General features: G+C 39.6%; 1 protein-coding gene across 4 annotated transcripts; it reads left to right on the top strand.

Moving 5' to 3' along the window:
• The first annotated feature begins 672 nt into the window (after positions 1–672).
• Positions 673–19014, top strand: ESPNL (espin like). Of its 4 annotated transcripts, none has more exons than XM_088131731.1 (4): positions 6787–6923; positions 8990–9141; positions 12171–12350; positions 12925–19014. In XM_088131731.1, the coding sequence occupies exons 2-4, from the start codon at positions 9127–9129 to the stop codon at positions 14509–14511; spliced, it is 1782 nt and encodes a 593-aa protein (XP_087987857.1). In that variant the 5' UTR covers positions 6787–6923; positions 8990–9126; the 3' UTR covers positions 14512–19014. The 4 variants fall into 4 exon arrangements, with proteins under 4 accessions (XP_087987858.1, XP_087987857.1, XP_087987859.1 ...); XM_088131733.1 differs by having other exon boundaries at positions 10961–12350; XM_088131732.1 differs by lacking the exons at positions 8990–9141; positions 12171–12350 and adding an exon at positions 673–1950 and having other exon boundaries at positions 6726–6923; positions 13037–19014.
• The last annotated feature ends 1500 nt before the right edge of the window (positions 19015–20514 follow it).

The raw sequence follows: 20514 nt of genomic DNA, 5'->3' as shown, positions 1-20514 counted from the left end.
AAAAGATGCTCTGGCATTTAGCAGTTGTTCCTCATTATGATGGGTGGTATATTCCAAAATGGAATTGTGGATTTGAAAGTGGCCTGGTGTATCTAGTGCACCACTGTGGGGAGACAAACATTGCTGGATAAGTTAGTGCCAGAGGAAGTGAGCAATTTTTTTTCCTCGTCTGAAAAGGCAGCATATTACATATCCCTACAGGATTGAATAGCAGCTGTTCAATTAGGACAAATATTAGGACATCACTAGAATGGTACAAAATGTTGTCTCCCAGCCATTCATTCACTTGCTAAATTATATCCCATCCTTCATTAATGTACAGATTTAACCATTTACATTGTGTGCTATGGACTAAATATCCATTAAGGTTAGTGAGAACTATTTACAGTTCCAAATAATCAAGCATAGCATTAGGCTGTATGCTGCAATCTTTTACATGTATATTTGAAAGTAAACTTTACTGAATGCTATTGAGCCCTCCAGTACACATACATGCATAGAGTAAAAGTGCATTGTCAGAATTCTGGGTATACTTTATGTAACAGTATGTGCTACTGTACTCAACGAAATTAAACATACGAAACTTTGAGCAGCAAAGTGTTTACATTTCCATTTCTTCCCTTACAGAAAGCTTAGCAACTTGTTGCAGTTGTCTAATTTGGGAGAAGCAGTTTTCATAAAATTGAGGGAAGTGTCTATGTGACACTTTGCATGGTTTTGGCAAGTAGAAAGAAGAACATTTAATCTTGAGATCATTTTACAACTTTGTCTCAATGTGGGCATCTCACCTTGCCACATTCCCAAGCTCTGTTCAAAAGGAGCAAGTCAGTTCTTTTCTCCACATAGTGAAAGAGAAGGAGCAATCACGCCCAGACCCTTCCACATGGAGAAAAGGCTATCTGTCTTCTGTGTAAAGACATTTAAAAGTGGCCACTCCCTGACAGCTTTTGCATATGGAAAAATGGAAGTACTAAAGTTTCTGAGGGGGAGCCTTGCTTAAAGCCCTATGGGCTCAGATGGGAAGACCTGGCAGGCTGTGCTATCTGTTGGTGTTAATGTCTAGAATTCCTCTGATTTCTTTCTCAGCCCTCTCACAATCTCTCACAGTTATTAACCAACAAAGATGCTAGGTTAAGATGGCTGCATATCCAGAATTAGAATACTGCAAACAAGAAAAGGGAATAAATAGGAAGTTCTAAGATTTGCAGAAATAAAACAAAACATAAGATGAAAAAAAGGAATGGAGGAAAAAACCAGTGAGGCCTGAGCTTTATCACTTGAAAAGGGGGAAAAGAAGACGAGAGGGTGGCAGCACTTTATTAGGCTTACAGTACTTGTTTCCCAATCTACCATTCTGCTCAAGCTGGGTTGTGACTGAAACCGAAGAGTCTTAACCTCCCTAGCCTTCATTCTGGGAGTCGCAATTCCAACTGTTCTGGAAAGAATCATATTAGGGAAGACTGTAAGATATGCCTCTGAGTTTTGCATGATGCCATCTGCCCTGGAGATCAGAGAGTGGTGTGGAGCCCATAAAATGGCTGCACTGTTTTTGAATGTCTGTGCTCTCCTGGTGATTGTACTGTATGGCTTTTAATTGTTTAATTGTTTTTCATGGTTGTATGGCTGTTTTATTTATTTATTTACTGGTACTGTTTATCCTTTAAATGTAAGCTACCCAGGGTCACAAATGTAAGACGAGCAGCTATATAAATTGAATAAATAAATAAATAAAATTCCCAACAGCAGCCAAACACTTTCTGCTGCAGCTCCAAAATAAACTTACTTAGTCCCTTCTGCCTTTGCAGCTATTTTTAATTTTGAAATCAGAGTGGAAACATTTTAGCTACGTGCGTCCCTGACTGAGGGTAATAACTGGGCCGGCACGTTCAGGGCCTACCGTTAGCTCTTGCCCCACGCAAAATCCAGAGGGCTCTTGGATGGAAGCTTCAGGCAAGTACTTCACATTCTGTATGTTTCTGTGGCTGGCGCTCTTCTGTTGCAGGTAGGAAAGCTCAGCAAAGCATTGAAATGGCCACTGTGGTTAACTTGACATATTAGCTCTGCAATCCTAATCAAGCTCTTAGGTTTCACTGAACAAACAGAAAATCCTTGCCATCGCCTGAGATTTGGAATGAGGCCTTTTGAAACCAGAGCCTCTTATCACTCAGGTTCCCACTAAAATATGAATAGGGGAAAATAGAAACACTAAATTGCTTCATGGCAATTAACTGCTGCCCCACGTGTGGACCTGGGTACAAGGACACTGGGCTTCTGTATGAATCTTATAGCTTCCATTCTTGTGATTGTGGGGGGAAGGGAGGTGCACTATAATTGTGGTTTACAATTTGGTAATATATCAGAGTAATACTGAAACAGTGCATACCAGTTCTGCCTCCCTGAGTTTTTCAGCCCCTGCCCTCCAGCCCTGGAACATATCCAGTATTAGGATAACCAGCCCCAAATTGATGCTCTGCAGATGTGTTGTACATTAATTGTCATAATATCCCAACCAGCATGGCTAAAGTAGAAGTCCAGCACAGCTGGAGGACACCAGATTAAAAAAGACATTATTAGAGGATGCATCTAAATAATCAGGGGAAAAATAACCATCACCATTTTGTTGCTGTGAAATTTAAATACTATAAATTCTAAAGCTGTTCCCATTTTTCCAATTGCACAAATTAAAAAGGACCTGTTTGGAATCATCTACCTTTCTTCTTTCAATCCATATCAGAGAGCCTTAGCTACTACTGCAGTTTCTCTTTCCTCCAACCAACCCCAAAATCTGCTGATCAATCAGAATAAAAATAATTCTGTGCAGGGAATAATCAAACAAAAGCAAAAGGCCAAGAAGACAATGCATTAAAAAACTGTAGCACAATAGACACCAGAGCAGACCTTTGAGGGTATCAAGATGCCTTGTGATTACCAGTTGGAGATCACAACGATACATAAACGAACCTTAGGTTTATCAGTTCTTCTCTCCCCTTTCCTCCTCTGATGTGGCTTAAGTAACTCTGGTTTATGTTATGTCCATAACTAAGCAAACTGTTAAGTCTTGGCCTTACTGAGACATTCCCACCTCAGACCATAGGTTGTGAAGGGGATACTTGTCAATAAACTGTGTAGTTAAGGATTCATACCTAATGCTAAATGACTGTTATCTAAAAACCAAACTATCTTGATTTCCTTCTTGCAACTGTACCAAAAGAGTAGAAGGGCGAGGGGAGTGTATGAGCCAAGGTTTGTGAGCATTATGTTAAACCATAATTAACCCTTGTGTGCAAATGAAGATTGACCCACCTGTCATGGCTGAACTGGAAACTCTTTCGTAAGCACTAATCTCCTCTAGATTGTGAGCAATAATTTCATTCAAAATGAGACTGCTTCCATCACAAGTATCACTAAGTGTTCTTTCTGTCTAAATTTTCCAAATGCAAGGAGGTCAAGAATGTGTGCATTCATTTTAAACTCACTGTCAGAAAATATTCAGACAGTATAGTTCCTGCACTACAGGGTTATATAATCCTGTCAAGGACAAATTTAACTATGTAATTTGGCTGCTGATGTAGATCAGCTGCATGTCAAGAAGACACAGAGACGTGATCTCTCCAAATTAAGAGAAGGAGGATGCATGTTCAGTAACTACTGTCCTCTGTCATTTTGTTTCAACCATTTAATTGTGTGATGAAAAGACCTGCCAGGTAGAAAGTAGGGGGTAGAATGGGATAGGCTGTCCCGATGACAGAAGACAGCCTTCAACTGGCAGCTTAATTTGGCCTGTCTCTCAGCAATACATCGTTGGAGCTGATCGGGAATAAGTTATTTGACACTGGCACTATCACCCTGGCTGAGCAGTGGAAGGTTCCCTTCTCTTGCTTAGCTAATGAGGCAGTAGCAGAGGCATCTCAGTGCACTTGCCTCAGTGCATAAGGACATAATATCTCTGCCAGAGCAGTGTCCTAGTTGGCATTGTGAAAGAAGATTTCCAGAGGGCCTGTAGCCTACCCTTGAAGTTTTCTGCTGCTTGCTCTCCTTGCACTTTCTGTTTTTTTATCTGCATTCTATGAGTAGGGCAAGCACTTACAGCAACAAGGAGAAACAGCAATGGCTTCCACTCATTGGGCCCTCTTTGGGTTGAGCCTACAAGGGGAGGGCACTGATTTCAGTGTAAGTATCGAGGATGTGAGCCTAGGTGGGAACCAGCCCAAGTAATAACATTTTGCCAAAGGCAGGGATATATACATCAGACAATATCTAATCCATTCCACTTTTACTAGCACTCAACCCTAATTTCTTATCATGTTGTAATAATAGATAAATAATATGCCTTCCACATTATCCAGGTATTCTAGATTGGTTTGGTTAACTGAGACATGCTGATACTTTCAAGAGGGCCATGTATCTTGTCTGAGACTACAGAATTCATCAATATTTTATGAAGGAACACTGACCTTATTTTATCCGACATAGCACAGCTTGCCCTTACACATAGCAAAGTAGGACCCACTGACAGCCTAAACACTAGGTATAGCATGGTTATTTCAGCCAAAATTTGCATAGCTAAAACCACTTATGATTCTCAATATGATGCTTCTCAAAGCAGCCCTGGGTGATCTAACATTTCAAATGATATTGGTTAATCTTCCCATTGTCCTATTGGCTAAAATTCTAATTCCTGTACATCCAGAAATGCCACTTTGGGGAGAGCTGATGTAGGTTATTTTAGCTCAGAGGACCACATAGACTTCCAGTGCTACAGCAGTAACCTGGTAGGTTATCCCCAAATCACAGCTGAAAATTGTTGATAAATGGATTTAGTTGGGCTTGCGCTAGCAATAACATCAAATTAATAGATGGAAGTGGAGCTGAATTATGTTTGAAAACATGCTTCCTTTGAAAGTTGCGAGCAAGTTCAAAAGCAGTGATTATCTCTCCCAGCTAATTCTTCTGAATTCATTCTCCTTATGGTTCATTGTTTTATTCTCATGTCTTGGTTAAATTACATCTTTGGAATCATACCTGTTAATTCATTATATCTGTATATAATGTACAGACAATGCTCTAATTTGTATTTATTTATTCATCATATTTATATAGTTGCCCATCTCACATACATAACTCTGGGCAGTATACAATAAAAACAGGCTATAAAAACAAACATTAAAAATTATACTGTAATAAAAACTATTATAAAAATAATAAAAACATTAATATTAATTAAAAAGACTAGGAGAGAGCATCTTGATATCATGTATAGTGTAGCCATTTCCCTGAAATCCCCAAGCCTGCTGACATAGCCACATTTTAAGGAACTTCCGGAAGGTTAGCAGAGATGGGTCCAATCTCACCTTTGGGGGAATGATGTTCCACAGAGTGGGCACGATGGTCGAAAAGACTTGTGTCCTGGGGCCCCCCAGATGTAACTCCTTAGCAGACAGGATTTGTAAAATACCCCTTCTGCCAGACCTGATGGGATAGGCAGATATAATCGGGAAGAGGCGGTCCCTCAAATACCCTAATGAGAGAAGTTATCTATTTAAGGCCATAAATAGATATGATGTGAATATTCCCCAGCTACAATATTTTGTCTATTTATTAAAAAGATGGAGAAGGGGGTTCCAGTTTTGATTAGAACAGTAGCATTGAAGAAGAGAGATGCCATTTTTCCTTTGAAATTTCTATTCTGGATTTTAATATAATCTCACATTAAGTACAGGAATGACAAAGGGAACCTGAGTTCTTTTTCAACTTACAACTGACAAATAGCTGCAGACTGAAATGACTTAAGTTCTGGAAAATGGCAATAGAATGGAGGCAGGAAAAAAGATCAGACATCCCTTCCGCCCTCTTGTGCTGCTTTTCAGCTTAAAACTGGAGGTATCTGTAGCTTCTTAATTTTTAAAATAAATAAATATATATTAATATATTAATAAATTTAATAAATTAAAATTGAAATACATATTATAAGTGGCTTTATGTCTTTGCAAAAGAATCTGTTCACTTGTTCTGTGAAAGGATATTTAAGGTTCCCTTTATTTGAAAACTTGGGACAGGTGGAGGCAGTGTTTCTCCATTGCAGCCCCTTTCGTCTAGCATAGCCTCCCAGCAGAAGGTTGGTTGGCATCTACCCTGTAGTCCTTCAGAAGGCCATTTAAACAATGCTGTTTTGCAGAGCTTTTGATGCCCACTAAATGCCAGCGGGATCAGGTGCCAGTGAATATTTTAATTGATGTAGTGCTGAATAATCTTAATTGTTTGCTTTGTTTATGGTTTTATTGTGAACCGCTGGGAGTTATTTGGAGCACAGCATTACAGAGATACCACAAATAAATAAAATACAAAAAAAAAAATCAGTTCAAAAAGTGATTTTGCACGTAGGTGCACAGAGAACCTAGAAGCAATCAGCCAACATTTGGGCCTTGGCATTTGCTCAACCCAGTTCTATTCCTGAAGTTGGAGACCTGAGCACTGTCAGCCAAACAAGCGTTCTTTGTCTGTTGGCTGCTTAAATGATCATTCTCTTTCTTTATAAAGTCCCTATATTTTAAGAAATATGTGAAAAAGACAAAGGTTGTTTGGAGAGACACGGCAGCCAGCCAGCACACTCTTTCATACTGCCAATGTCCTAACACCCTTGTGTCACTCTGCCATCTGATCCCCAGACTTCAAATATTAATGCAATGCTAATTGTGACTTCCTGATCTCCACCCTTTCTCCTGCAGCTGGTACACAGTACAATTTCTGGCTACCTCCAGGAAGAATGGGTTCTCTAGCTTTGCCTCCTTCTGAGTCATATTCACTGGTTTGTTCTGAATTTCTGATCTTCCTAAAAACTGGATCTAGCCAGAGAAAACAATATTGTCTCATCTTCTTTCTTCTCTCCCCAATGGACTTCATAAACAACCAGCAGCGCATGACAGGTATGTAACTCTTCAGCCATGTCCTCAATTTTACCTAGCTGTGATGTGCCATGGCAACATGTTTTGCTCTTGCACCCATTATGTTGCTTTCATTTTGTCCTCAGCCAAAGAGAAAGCCTTAAATCATTGATAATTGCACTGGTTATTATAGTAGTATTTTCCTTCTTATTCTGACATCATTCAACAACAAGTGACAAAATCTGTTAAGCTTTCATTCGTTATCATTAGGGGAAATCAGATGACTGGCAGCGACTTGGAAAAGAATCAATAGAAGCAGGATAGGGACCAGCAATGGGGACAGCCAGTTTTATGCTGGTATTGCTTTCTGCCAACTCAAGGATGGGTGGATAGCACTTTAAGTCAGTAGTGGGGAAAGGCCACAAGGTTTCAGGAGATTCCTTAATTTGTGCTGTCTTTTCTGTCTGTTGGAGCACAAATGCTATCAGCATTGGTGGGGGTAGGTAGATCTCTGCTCTGAGATATACAGTACCACAGATTCAAGAAATGCCTGTCAGTCGCAGAATACATAAATGTCATGAGGTCAGTTCTGCTGAGTCATTTTGTTTTGTTCTACTGCTGGGCCTGATAATGCCACATTCTTTAATCAGTTGCTAGAGTCTAGGAATTGAAGGCACATTTGTTTACACTGAAAATTATTTCAAGTCATATCTGTTACTCTCAAAAGTGAAAAATGTTAAAGATGGACTTTCTTTTTAAAGGTAAAAGTAACTTTATATTACTAAATTATAAGTTATCTCATTATGTGATAAATGTAAGGTATCCTTGAGTCAAAGTCAACTTCTAGTAACACAACCATGTTTTGCCATTGCCTGGGAATGTTTTATGATTTCCCAGTCTAGCCTATATATTCCCCAATGATCTCCCATCTAAGTACTAACTAGGGCCAACAAGCTTCATTTCCAAGACCAAAGGCAACATTATATTGAAACACTGGTAATAAGTAAATGCATTTCAATCCAATTGATCAATCAGGTTGTTAAAAGACAGATGATTGATCAACTAAACATTTTAAACTTTTTAATAGACTCAATATAAAGTAGATTTAAAGACAATACCACATCTTATAAGATAAATAGCATACCCATTTCCTGCTATACCTTAAAACCTTCATCCACTGAGGATAAGCTTACACAAGTCATCTCTGACTAGCAACTACAAACAGTCTGTGAAAACAACACCCCACCAGCCTATTCTTTGTGCCTAGACATAGAACGCATCAGAGACTGGACTGGAAGTATAGAGAAGGTACTTGTAAACAATATGTAAACAAACAATGCTTGTTTGTTTACACATGTCGCATGCTTATTGAATAAGCCACATGCTTATTGAATCACTCCATGTTATTAAACTTTCCCTCAGTGCAGCATTTGTGTTTAAAATATGCAGGCCTATTTTATTCACTGCAATATGGTTTATTGGCCCACTGATTCATTAAATAAACCACAAATGGTTGGCTTTGTATAATAAGCTAACTCTGATTTCTATTCTTTGTGGCCATTTGGAATTCTGAGAGTATGTTGTGGGTCCTATAGCTTTCTTGGAGGTAGCATGCCCATTCATAAAATGTCTGCCATGAGTATAGCCAGCTGCAAAAGAAAATATCACAGGAAAAAATGGTTTTGGGAGGATACCAAAGGAAAGGTCCAAGAACATTTGTCGGAGACCTCAACCTGAGTCTAAACCATGATTTGTGAACCACAGATTATAATAACATTATGACTTAGCACGAGCTCTGTTATGCAATGGCTTTCTAGAAGGCTGCTGCTATTTTTTTTCATATCCTTCATAGTAGATATAGTAACAGGTTAAAACTCATCACACAGAATTCTAAAAACAAGGAAAAGAATTGGCTATTTAGGTTTAGTTTTGAGACTTTTCATGCACTGAAAACCCATAAGAAAGATTGTTTGATTGATTGTACTCTTTAATTGTTGAAAGGTGTCTTTGAGACTGACTTTTGATTTCTCATAGAATATAAAACCACATTTTTCTAAACTCAGCAATAAGAAGAGAAAGCATATGTGTTTGTCTCTTTGTCCCATTAGGCCAATGAACAGTGCTGTTCTGACTGTGAAGAGGCTCAATTAGCCAAAATCAAAGCATTGAAGTAAAAGAAAACCAATATTGATCAAATACCAAGAATTAGAAATTATCAGCAGATTTGAGTGGAGATACAGCAATTATGGAGAATAGCCAGGTAATAGCCATAGTGGTGGGCTTTGGATCTCATAAACTTATTCTAGGATGTCTTTCACTACTTTATCTCATTATTATATTGTTTATGGGGTTTCTATGTGTGTCTGTGTGTGTAGATTGTTAACATTATCTTATCTCTCAAGCAAGATTAGACACAGTTCTTCATCAAACAAGGTATTTGTCATACAGAGAGAAGTAAGGCCTGGAAGTTCTGCTTTTGATCCAGCTTCAAACTACTTTAGAGATGCTGGAGAGTTGCTGCTGAGTGCATGTCTCTGTGGTACAAAGAAGAATCTTGGTGTCTCCAGATGTATTGGATTTTAGCTCTCTCATTCTATTACCATTATTCACTGTGCTAGATAGAGCTGATTGAAATAGAAGTCTCAACTTCCAATTCAACTCTATGGTTTGTCATAGAGAATCAAGAAGCTGCTTTTATTTTTCAAAAGTGAAAATTGTATGCATATTCTATTTTTAGATAGAATAGGCAATGTGATCTTGTCAGTCAAGTATAAGCTATGCATCAATCATTCAGAAAGAAGTTTATCACACTCTTCAAAGATCACCCAGTGACTAAAGTTACACAGTTAGCTTTTCTATTAAGCTAAATTGCCATCAAATATAATTGATAAACATGCCAAAAAGATATTGAAGTCTACTACATGAAGAGAGAATCTTGTCTCTGCTCCTGGATGTATGTCAAGGACTATCAGGGAATTGTGTGTACCTGGGGACAACATATTGCAAGCAACCAAATTATTTTCTTAGAAACCTCCAGGGAGGAGGTTTTTCCTATGTTTTATCTCTGCTGCAGAAGGAGTACACATACCCATATTTTTGTCCTCTCCATTGCTTTGTGAGTGAGGACACAACTCAAAAGCAACTCTCCACCATACCGCTGCTCTACATATTATTGGCATGTCAAGATGACTCTCCCTTGGGAATGGAGAGCTAATTGGTAGTGTGGCAGAACTCAGCAAATCCTTTAAAAAACTTAGTAAAGAGATAAATGACAGGGAGAACAATGGATATGATCCCAATTCCCACCAACCCCATAATAAATAGATTGCTCGTTGTTCTCCTTTTCATTTCTAAACATGTCATCCAAAGTCATAATAGGGTCATTTACAAGTTGGGAATGAAATAGAAAGTGCAAACTTAGTTCTCTTTTTCAGTGTATGTTCACTGCACACCTGAAAAGGGGCTAATATGAGGAGAATGTAATGAGAATAAAGTCCAAATTAAGCAACTGCAGACTGATCTATTTTCATTCCATATCAATTGTTTGTATTGAGTAAAAATAGCACTAAGAGGACTGGTTGTGAAGTTTGTCATATGACTATGAATAAGCCAGCTGTCACAGGGCATTTCCACACAACAACTCTGCCAGTTCAAAACCAGTTCTAGACCTTTATGATCCCAAGATACTGAAGTTTTTGAAAACTGAGTTGATTCTTTTCTGGTTCAGTGGTGGTGTATTTGAAACCATACTACAAGAAGTCTTTACTTTGGAATGCTGCAACTTTGAGGAGCTTATGAGAAATCAATTTCTACATTTACAGGAATTCTTATGTTACCAGGCCTCTCAGCCTTTAGGCTTCAGCTACATGTATCTTAGCACATTGTTCAAGGGAAAACGTATCTTAACAGTTTTGGAGCTCAGTTTTTTTGTGCATGACCAGACAACTGTACACAACACACATTTATTTATCATAGTCATTTGTTGTATTTTGTTTATTTCTTTTATTTATTTCCTCTCTTTGTTCTGGGAGTTCAAGGTATTTTTCCCTAATTTTATTCCCCTCAACAATCCTATGAAGTAAGTCGTGCTTGGAGAGATTGACTGCCCTGAAGAAGCCCGCTGGGTTCTGTAGCTGAATGAGGATTTCAAACCAAATCTCCCTGGCCCAGGCAAACTATCTTAACTGCTACAATACAATGACATGGAGCAGTGGACCTCACATGTAAATTCATTTTATTTCCCTTTGGAGTAAGGCTGAGGGATTTTCTGTTTCTCCAGGAGCTGTCCATCTTGGGACATGACAATGATTCTTTCTTGTACTTGTTCTCAGTATTGTGCAATCAGTGGAAGATATTGCCTTCAAACTGCTTTGGAGGGATTGGAAAGTGGAAATGGTAGTGAAACATCCAATGCCAGGATAAAACACTTGTGAAGATTGTCCCCAGTATAATGGCATCCACAACCCATTTGGAATAAAACATTTTTCCCAGGGTTTTCATATTGTTAACATAAAACCTTTTGATGTATCATGTCTGAAAAGCCAACATCTTTTTTAACTGCAAACTTCATGATCTAAAAAGAGAGAAAGGATTCCTATTAGCCATGTGCTATTTATTGGATTGGCTAAATTTAATCCTGAATTCGGAGTATTTTACTCAGAAATTGAACATAGGCTAATAAGGTTTTATACAGGGCCTTTTAAAAGATTTTTAACATGTTTCTGAGCAGAATGTTTGATTCCCCCAATTCCTTCCTTCTTTTTACTGCATCCTCTGGCAATGTAATTTTTCTTTCAATTTTGTATTTTATCTATTTCTCAGTGATCCGATAAATAATACTTGAATATTATTAAGACTGCATTTTTATTAATGTTTTCTGCCCAGTAAGTTTTTCTGAGTCCATTAAATCATTAATAGCAGAGCAGAAGATAAATAAACCTCCAAAGAAGGCAAAGATTATGTACTGTTCTCAAATCCTGTGTGTTGATTGACTATCTTCAAAACTGCCTCATATCTTTTGTATACCTTTGGCATTCCTATAATCTCTCTTGGTGATTTCTTCCAGCTAAACTTCTAGATTGCAATTTATTGTTTTCGCCCTGCAAGGCCATGCCATTTGGCTGTTTAAACACAGATTTTCAGAAAGGATCAAGCTAATCTACACAAGGGCACATTTCAGTTTTCTACTCAATCCCTTTAATTAATCTCAGTTCTTTGAGAAAATGTTGGTATAACTATTTGAGAAGTTGTGAGGCGTTCTTAAACTTTGAAAAAGTTGTCCCCATATAGGGTGGAAAAACAAAGACTCGAAATATCGTATCAAAGCTAGACAACCTGGGAACACTGGATATTGATGCACTGGTGCCTACCTATGATGAACAAGGTTACTGTATCCCAGAATGGAAACGGCAAGTGATGGTCAGAAAATTAGAGGCTCAACTAGCATCTGAAGAAGAGGTGGATAGGAAGGTACTGTACTGAGCTAATAGAACAAAGAGTGCCTCTTTATTTCTTTTCTAGCTCATATTCATTATAGAATTTATTTATTTATTTACAATTCCAGTTGAATATATCATTTTGTGTCTCACTATGATGAAAAATCCTCCCCCCCCCCCCAAATTCAAGCAAGGTACCTTAAGAACTACAGCCTACAGAAATCATTAAATTTATAGTGGGTGGTTGGTGGTTAGGGTTACACCATCTGCTTGGTGGAGGATGCTGTCCTCTATTTTAAGTTGTCTTTAAAAACTATATAAGTTTATGAGTATAGTTTTAATATAGATTAGACAAACATTTAGTTAAATAGATTCATTTCTTGTTCAGGCAGCAGGATATCTTGAAATAATTTTCCAGTTGCATACTTATGGTGTCCATCAATTAGCCTTGATGACTCAGAATGTCAGTTGTAGTTGAATGTATCTAAGATGCTGTAACTCCACTAATAATCTCCTTGAATATTCATTCATGCAGGCTGAGAAGTAATGCCTTTGAAAGAAAATGATTTGATACAGTTTCTTCTTGCTTCCTTTTTTGCCCTGTCCAGAACAAGGGAAGCTGTGCACTAGATATTGATGTCTGGCAATACTCACAGGCTCACAATGCCATCCTTGGCCCTTATGGGGAACTATTAACAAATGATGATTTACTGTATTTAGAGAACCAGCTTGAGAAGCTGCAGATGAAGAAGAAATGCCAGGAGTTTAAGCATGAGCTGGAACACCTAACAGAAGAGCTACAGAGTGTTTTTCCATTTCCCATTATCAGTATCACAGTCAACCCTCAGTTTCTTCAACCTTTCTCCCAGGATGACACCCAAGAGCTCCCAGCCTGGTGCAATCATGTGTCTGGAACAGTAAAAAATATGTCCCTACTTCTCAACAATATCAGTAGAACCAAGAAAGAGGAGGCTAATGAGAAGTTACTTCCTAAGGCAGCCAAGTCAGATTTTTTTTTAAGAGGCTCAGCCAATAAGGAGATCTTAGAAAGTAGTGTCTCTGTACGGAAACTGAGAGACAATTTTGAAAAACATAATCTTTTGAGTTACTACAAACCTTTTGAACCCCAAGGTTTGAAGAACACACCCTTGCAACATAAGGCAAGCAAAGAGCCAGCACTTCAAACATTATTCAGCACCTGTAAGACCAAGAGGCAATTAAGTGGTAGAGAACAGACGTTTGGAGAAGTGGAAAGTGCCAGTGATTCCAGTATCAGCTGGAAGGAACTCTACTCGAAAGTGTGTGGGCGTTGTGTTTCAATAACACAATCTGCCATCCTCCGAAAAGAACGAATTGTGCTACTTTTTCTAAGTCATTGGAAGAAATCTGCATGTGCTCCTTCCTTGAAACTGCTGACTAGGAAGACTCTAGATACTCAGCAGCCTGGAAAAGCAGGTCTTGTAGAGGTTATAGAGGAGTTCAGAAAACAGCAGAGTCCTCTGCAGAAGCCTTTGAAAGAAATGAAGAGATTTGTCCATTTAGTTCATCAGAGATATACTATCAAGAAGTTAATCAGTCATTGGAAGGATGTCATTTCTCTGCTGTTATCTCAGCAGGTCAGATGTCACAATCATGAGCACACAATCTATTCTCCAGAACAATTCCTGCCTTATGTCAAGGGTAAGCCTACTGACTATAATAGCTTGAGTCTTGATCTATTTATGCTTGGCTACTTCCATATTCTGGAGCTGGATTTATCACCTGAGGAACGTAAAGCAAGGCATCTCCTTTGCTTTGAGGTTTTCAATCACTTGAGTAGACATCAATGGGAAACAGTGCGTGCCTTTCACAAAGCAGTGATTGATGAGATTGCAGCAGGCAAAAGAAACTGGAAGGATAGTTTTGAGGATATTAAGGAACATTTTTTTGGTAATAATAAGGGCATGACTAAAAACACAGAACTCCGAAGACTGTCAATGGAAACAAATCCAAAAACAATAACCAAAACAAGGATATCAGATAGTGTTCTTGAGCCTAAAGAGCAGGTCCCAGGGAAATACCTTGAACTAGGTAGCTGTAGCAATGATGACATCTGCAGTTACATTGACAGGAGTTTTGCTTTCTGGAAAGAAAAAGAAGCAGAGATCTTTAGCTTTAAAGGATCAGGGCCTTTACATTACAAGCCTCTATTGTAAGTAAGAGTGAGGTACAGAATACACAAAGAGGCCTGCTGGCTGTATGGTATTATTTCATGGATACTGCTGGAATTAGCAAATATAAATTCTTCTCTTTGTGAATTACTAATAAAGTCTGCAAGATTCACGTGACCTAAACAACAAAAAAATAAGTGACAAAGCAACTTTAGTCAGCAAAGCCCCAGCTAGGTTTGTTGTAAAGAACCATCAAATAAAAAGAGTTGGAAGGGAAAGGAGGGGAATGCTTTACCCTTCTTGCAAATTCCATCCTCTTTTCTTGAAAAAACTTCCTCTATCCATCAGCTTTTTATCTCCCCTGGACTTTGTAACCCTCATTTCACTTTTATACACAAGGTGGGACCAATCTACTTCACAAACAGTGTCATCTCCATGTGCACTACAAAAGCCACTGTTTTTGAGTGAAGCAACTACTCTGCCAAATAAAACCAGGTATTCTTCATAAAAGAGTTTCAAAAGGGTGCTTCATTTGGATATCTGACTAAGCAGAGCATCTCATCAAAAATCTGCACAGTCCTATTGCATTATGGTATGGTGTCCTTTGTCTTAAGTGTGAATTAACAAGGTGCTTAAAGATTTAGACGCTCTTTCCATATCATTTTTGTTGACACATGTTCTCAATGCTCATGTTTTCATATGGCATAGGATGTGCACTTCGTAGCTTATGAACTCTCATCTGTACTATTGGGTATGTATTTTGAAGAAATTCATTTTCATATGAATCTGGAAGTTAAAATAGCTCTGAACCTTAGTTTGTAGCTTTAAAAGATGGATCATTTCTAGGCACTGTGTTTCTTCTGTACATGAATTTCTGCTGTGGAACAGCCCTCATGCAAAGATTATAGTATAGACATACAAAAAGTACAGCTTACCACCAGGCCTCCACAATAGGTAGGACCAAACCTTCAGAGGCCTTTTTGTATTTCAGGGGCTTTTAAAGGAAAAAATAGATGGCGTAAGCTTGCAGATGCTTAAGATACCTACTTCAACTCTTCACATTCCTGAATCCTTCCCCCAGAATAGGCTTTAGTGCCACAACATTCTGTTCAAAATCTGGGGCAGCCCACAAAAGTTCGCCCCTCAGGACTATACTATCCTAATTTTACTTAGAGAGATATTTGAAATTGTCCCTATGGAAAATCACAAAAGTTGTATCAGAATGAGGGCCATTATATCTAGACAGTGAATTAATAGTTTATTAATAATAGGTTATGTCAGCAGACCTGGGGACTCAGGGGATGGGTGAACTTGTGAGGTGGCTCTGTTATTATTAACATCTCCCTGTCTTTTTTTTTTTTTTTGGTATTAGTTCTGTTTTTATAGTTTTTAATGTTTTTAATAATTAATAATAATAATGGTTTTAAGTATTTATTGTTTTAGTTCTGTTGTATGCTGCCCAGAGTTGTTGGCTTTGAGAGATGGGCAGCTATATAAATTAGACAAATAAATAAATAAAATAGTAAACTTTATGACCATTTATTCAGAACAAAAAAGTATTTATCAGATATTTCCATTCCTAATATACTTTCACATGGCAGCCAAACCTGAAAAGTCTACTAGGCCTGTTTGCTTTGCAGTTTATTCACCTAGTGTTTTCAGACAGTCAACTGAAGAGCATTAGAGGTGCAACATAATACTGCTACACATTCTTCTGGGGACACATTTGGGGATATTGTCCCCTGAAGAATCTATTGCAGGCGGAATACTAGCATAAATAAAATTCAGGAAGTGTTACTCCTTTCTTTCTCTTTTTGCAAGGAAGATTTCCTCTATCCATCCCTCTCTGAAGCTTTCTGAATACATAACCACAGGAGAAAAAGAAACTAGACTATTAAATTGGCTTGCCGGAACAGTCAATAAAATAGATTTTTTCACTTAAAAAGAGCACCTAATATAATATTGTATTAATATTATTATATAATAATATAATATTGGCCTTTTGTTATTTTATTCCTATCCATTCTAGGAGTGTACATTATATTACTGAAATAGAAATTTTAAACTCTCATATTATGCTAGTTTCAAATTTTGAACACCTGAATGGATGTCCTAATATTAATAATCTATTTTAGAATATTATTACTGTTGGTCACACAGTCAGCCAGATGTTTGTTTATTTATTTGGCTTGTATGCCGGCCATCTCCCCCATGGGTGACTCTGGGCGGCTCACAATAAAAAAGAAAAAACACAATTCTCTCCAAGATGGCTAAAAACTATACATAATTAAAAAACATATTAAAAATGCCCTAAAAAACCTCCTCTAATTTTGGCCCTATAAAAACCTGTAAGATGCTGGGGGGGCAACCCATCATCCCACCAGCCATGTCCACAGGTGCGGGCCCCCCTCTGGCCCCCAGGCCTTCTGGCAAAGTCAGGATTTAATACCTTTCCTGAAGGCCATGAGGGAGGGGGCACACCGGACCTCAGGAGGCAGGATGTACCATAGAGCAGGCGCTGCAGCAGAAAAAGCTCTCTGCCTAGACCCCACCAATCAAAATTCCCTGACCGGTGGGGTCTGCAACCTGCCCCTTCTGCTGGACCAAGTGGGACGGGCTGAAGTGACCAGGGCGAGGCAGTTCCTCAGATAACCTGGTCCTGTGCCATGAAGGGCTTTAAAGGTGATGACCAACACCTTGAATTGGACCCGGAAACAAACGGGTAACCAATGCAGCTCGCGCAACAGCGGTGTTATATGTGCCCTCCTAGGGGCATTAAGAACTGTCCGCGCCGCCGCATTCTGCACCAGCTGTAGCTTCTGGATACTCTTCAAGGGTAGCCCCATGTAGAGCGCATTACAGTAGTCCAACCCAGAGGTGACCAGGGCATGAGTGACCGTGCAGAGGTCCCCCTGATCCAGGAAGGGGCGTAACTGCCGCACGACACGAAGTCATGCAAAGGCCCTCCTGGCCACGACTGCCACCTGCTCTTTGAGCAGGAGTCATGAGTCCAGGAGAACCCCCAAATTACGCACCAGGTCTGTCTGGGGTAGTGCAACCCCATCAAGAACCAAAGATGACAAAATCCTAGATCTTGAGGCTCCCCGTATCCACAGCCACTCCGTCTTACCAGGGTTCAGCTGAAGCCTTTTGTCCCCCATCCAGGCCCCCACAGCCTCCAGGCAATGCGAAAGGGCAGTCACAGCATCACTTAAGGCACCTGGGATGGAGATGTATAGTTGGGTATCATCAGCATACTGATGATACCTCACTCCATGGCGCCAGATGATCTCACCCAGCGGCTTCATGTAGATATTAAATAGAAGTGGTGAAAGCACTGACCCCTGTGGCACCCCACACAGTAGGGGCTGGGGGCTGGACCTCTCGCTCCCTATCAACACCGATTAGGTTCGGCCTTGGAGACAGGAGCTGAACCAGCACAACATTGTGCCACCCAACCCCAACTCCTGCAGCCGACCCAAAAGGATACCATGGTCGATGGTATCGAAAGCCACCGAGAGGTCAAGAAGAGCAAGGATGGATGCACTTCCCCCATCCCGCTCTCGCCAGAGATCATCTAAAAGTGCAACCAATGCTGTTTCTGTCCCATAACCGGGCCTGAATCCTGACTGATAGGGGTCCAGATAATCCGTTTCCTCCAGGATCCTCTGAAGCTGCCGCGTGACCACCTTTTCTACCACCTTCCCTAAAAAGGGGAGGTGGGAGACTGGACGAAAGTTGTCCAGGAGAGTGGGGTCTCACGACGGTTTCTTGAGGAGAGGGCGGACCAAAGCCTCTTTGAAAGGCTTCGGGAACACCCCCTCCTGCAAGGATGAATTAACCACCACCAGGACCCACCCTAAGGTCACCTCCTTGGTAGATCTAACTAACCAGGAGGGACACAGATCTAAATCACAGATGGTCACACTGACAGCCCCGAGGACCCTGTCCACTTCCTCAGGGACAACAGGATCAAACCGTTCCCAGATAACTGGGCAAGAATGCTCCCTGGGCAACTCTTCTGGACCTACTCCATGCTTGGCTTCCAACTGAGAGCAAATCTGAGCAATTTTATCCATCAGGTGTTCAGCAAATTCCTCTGCACGACCCTGCAAGTAGTCCTCCGCCCCCCCTTTTCCCAGGAGGGCCCGGGTGACCCTAAACAGGGCTGCAGGGCGACACTCTGAGGATGCAATAAGAGCAGAGAAATATTGACGTTTCGCCGCCCTTACCGCCACTAGGTAGGCCTTAATAGCTGCTCTAACCCATGTTCGGTCTGATTTGTCCCGAGGCTGGATTTGGCATTTTTATCCACCTATCAAGTCCTTTCCAAGGACCTGGGATAGGCAGATGTTGCTTGATGGTGTTAAAGGTATCGCTGCAGGATGTAAGCTGTTCCAAGTGAAGCTGCCTTTGCGATTGACTGATGGTGATTTTGTCAATGCCGATGGTCTTCAAGTCATTATTGTTGTTGTTGTTGTTATGTGGGGATTACATGTACTCTCCTTAAAAGATTATAATGTAGATTCCAGAATCTCAATAAAAATATTTATCTCAGTATAAACATGCAGCATCCCCTTGGAGTTATTGTAATAAAGTTGTTGCTTTTTTGTAAAATCCAGTATTTTATCTGAGAACTTTTACTCTGAAATGTAAAAAATGTCCTCTTTTAAGCATTGTTGTAATGCAGATGGTTTACAAGCGATATCATTTAAATCTGGAGTATGTAATCTGCTTTGAGCTCCCTTGGCCCTTGAATAGCATGCACGAGCTTGGAACCTATTCCAAGAAATCGGTGAGCCAGGACAAAAAATAACGTAAAAATGAGAGCCAGTTTGGTCTAGGGGTTAAGATACCAGGCTAGAAAGCAGGAGACTGTGAGTTCTAGTCCTGCCTTTGGCATGAAAGCTGGTTGGGTGACTTTGGTCATTCTCTCTCAGCCCAACTCACCTCACAGGGTTGTTGTTGTGGGGAAAGTAGGAGGAAGAGTATTAAGTATGTTCGCTGCCTTCAATTATTTATAAAAATGATAAAGGCAGGATAAAAAAAATCTAAATAAAATAAAATAGATATCATGATTTCTCCCCATATTTTTAATAATTTTATGCTTCTATCACAATGAAAATTAAAATTTGCAACTTTTGGAAGGGTTGAGTCAAGGATGGGGAGAGGCACAGGCAGGGGTGGGACTTAGATCGTGTGCTCCTGATTTAAATAAAGTAATATTTTTTCTTAAACAAAACATGTTTTCAGAGGCTTGTAATTCATGTTATCCTTGATGAAGCAAAAAGAGAAAAACTCATCGAAGTGAGTTGTTCAGGGCAGGCCACAATGAGCTACCCATTGAAGTTGCTTTTTTTTTTAATGCACATTACTATGTTTGCCTACATTCATCAATATGGCAATCAGTGACAGTATATATTTTATGATGCATTGCTTCATTAGTCATCACTGAGGCAGCATCGCTGTTGATAAGATACACACTGAAGAGGCTAAAACACAATCTGATTCCATACGGACTACCTTACCCAAAATGAATAATGAATCTGCCCATCCTAGTAGGACTTTTAGAGATAATCTGCTTATGGTGCTAACTCCATGCCCTTCAAATCACCACAAGGTGAAAGTGTGTAGGCCAGCAGGCCAATTTTCCTGAATGTGGCCCCAATTTTATGGAACGTCTAGGCCCTTGGCGACTGGCTTTTGGGAAACTGCTTAAAACCTTCCTTTTCAAATGGGCCTTAGATGCTCCACACACCTAGTGGGGAAGGAGGGTGGCCATCTTTTTATTTAGATTTTACTTAGATTTATATTTGTATGGTTAATATTTTTCAAGATTGCTTGCTGAGATTCAGATAAACCACCCAGAGTCATGAGATTGGGGCAGTGGAGGAATTACATAATAAACAAATAAATATGCATGCTGGGTATGGCTAAATAGAACTGAATTCAAACACATGAAAGCTAAATTCCTTTTGCCTGCCCAGTACCACACTGGGAACTTTATTTATAGCGGTAGAACTCATCTGTGTACTCATAAGTGTCACT

This window comes from Python bivittatus, unplaced genomic scaffold, assembly GCF_059951505.1.
Source record: "Python bivittatus isolate LINGU-HERP-01145 unplaced genomic scaffold, Pbiv_v1 ctg000980_np1212, whole genome shotgun sequence".
Classification (NCBI taxonomy): Eukaryota; Metazoa; Chordata; class Lepidosauria; order Squamata; family Pythonidae; genus Python; species Python bivittatus.
Note: the sequence above shows the minus strand (reverse complement) of the source record. Positions and strands in the feature narration are given on the sequence as shown.

Coding starts and splice junctions, on each gene's coding strand:
- ESPNL (XM_088131731.1), top strand. Junction 12,351..12,924: donor AAGAAGAGGTGGATAGGAAG/GTACTGTACTGA, acceptor TGCCCTGTCCAG/AACAAGGGAAGCTGTGCACT.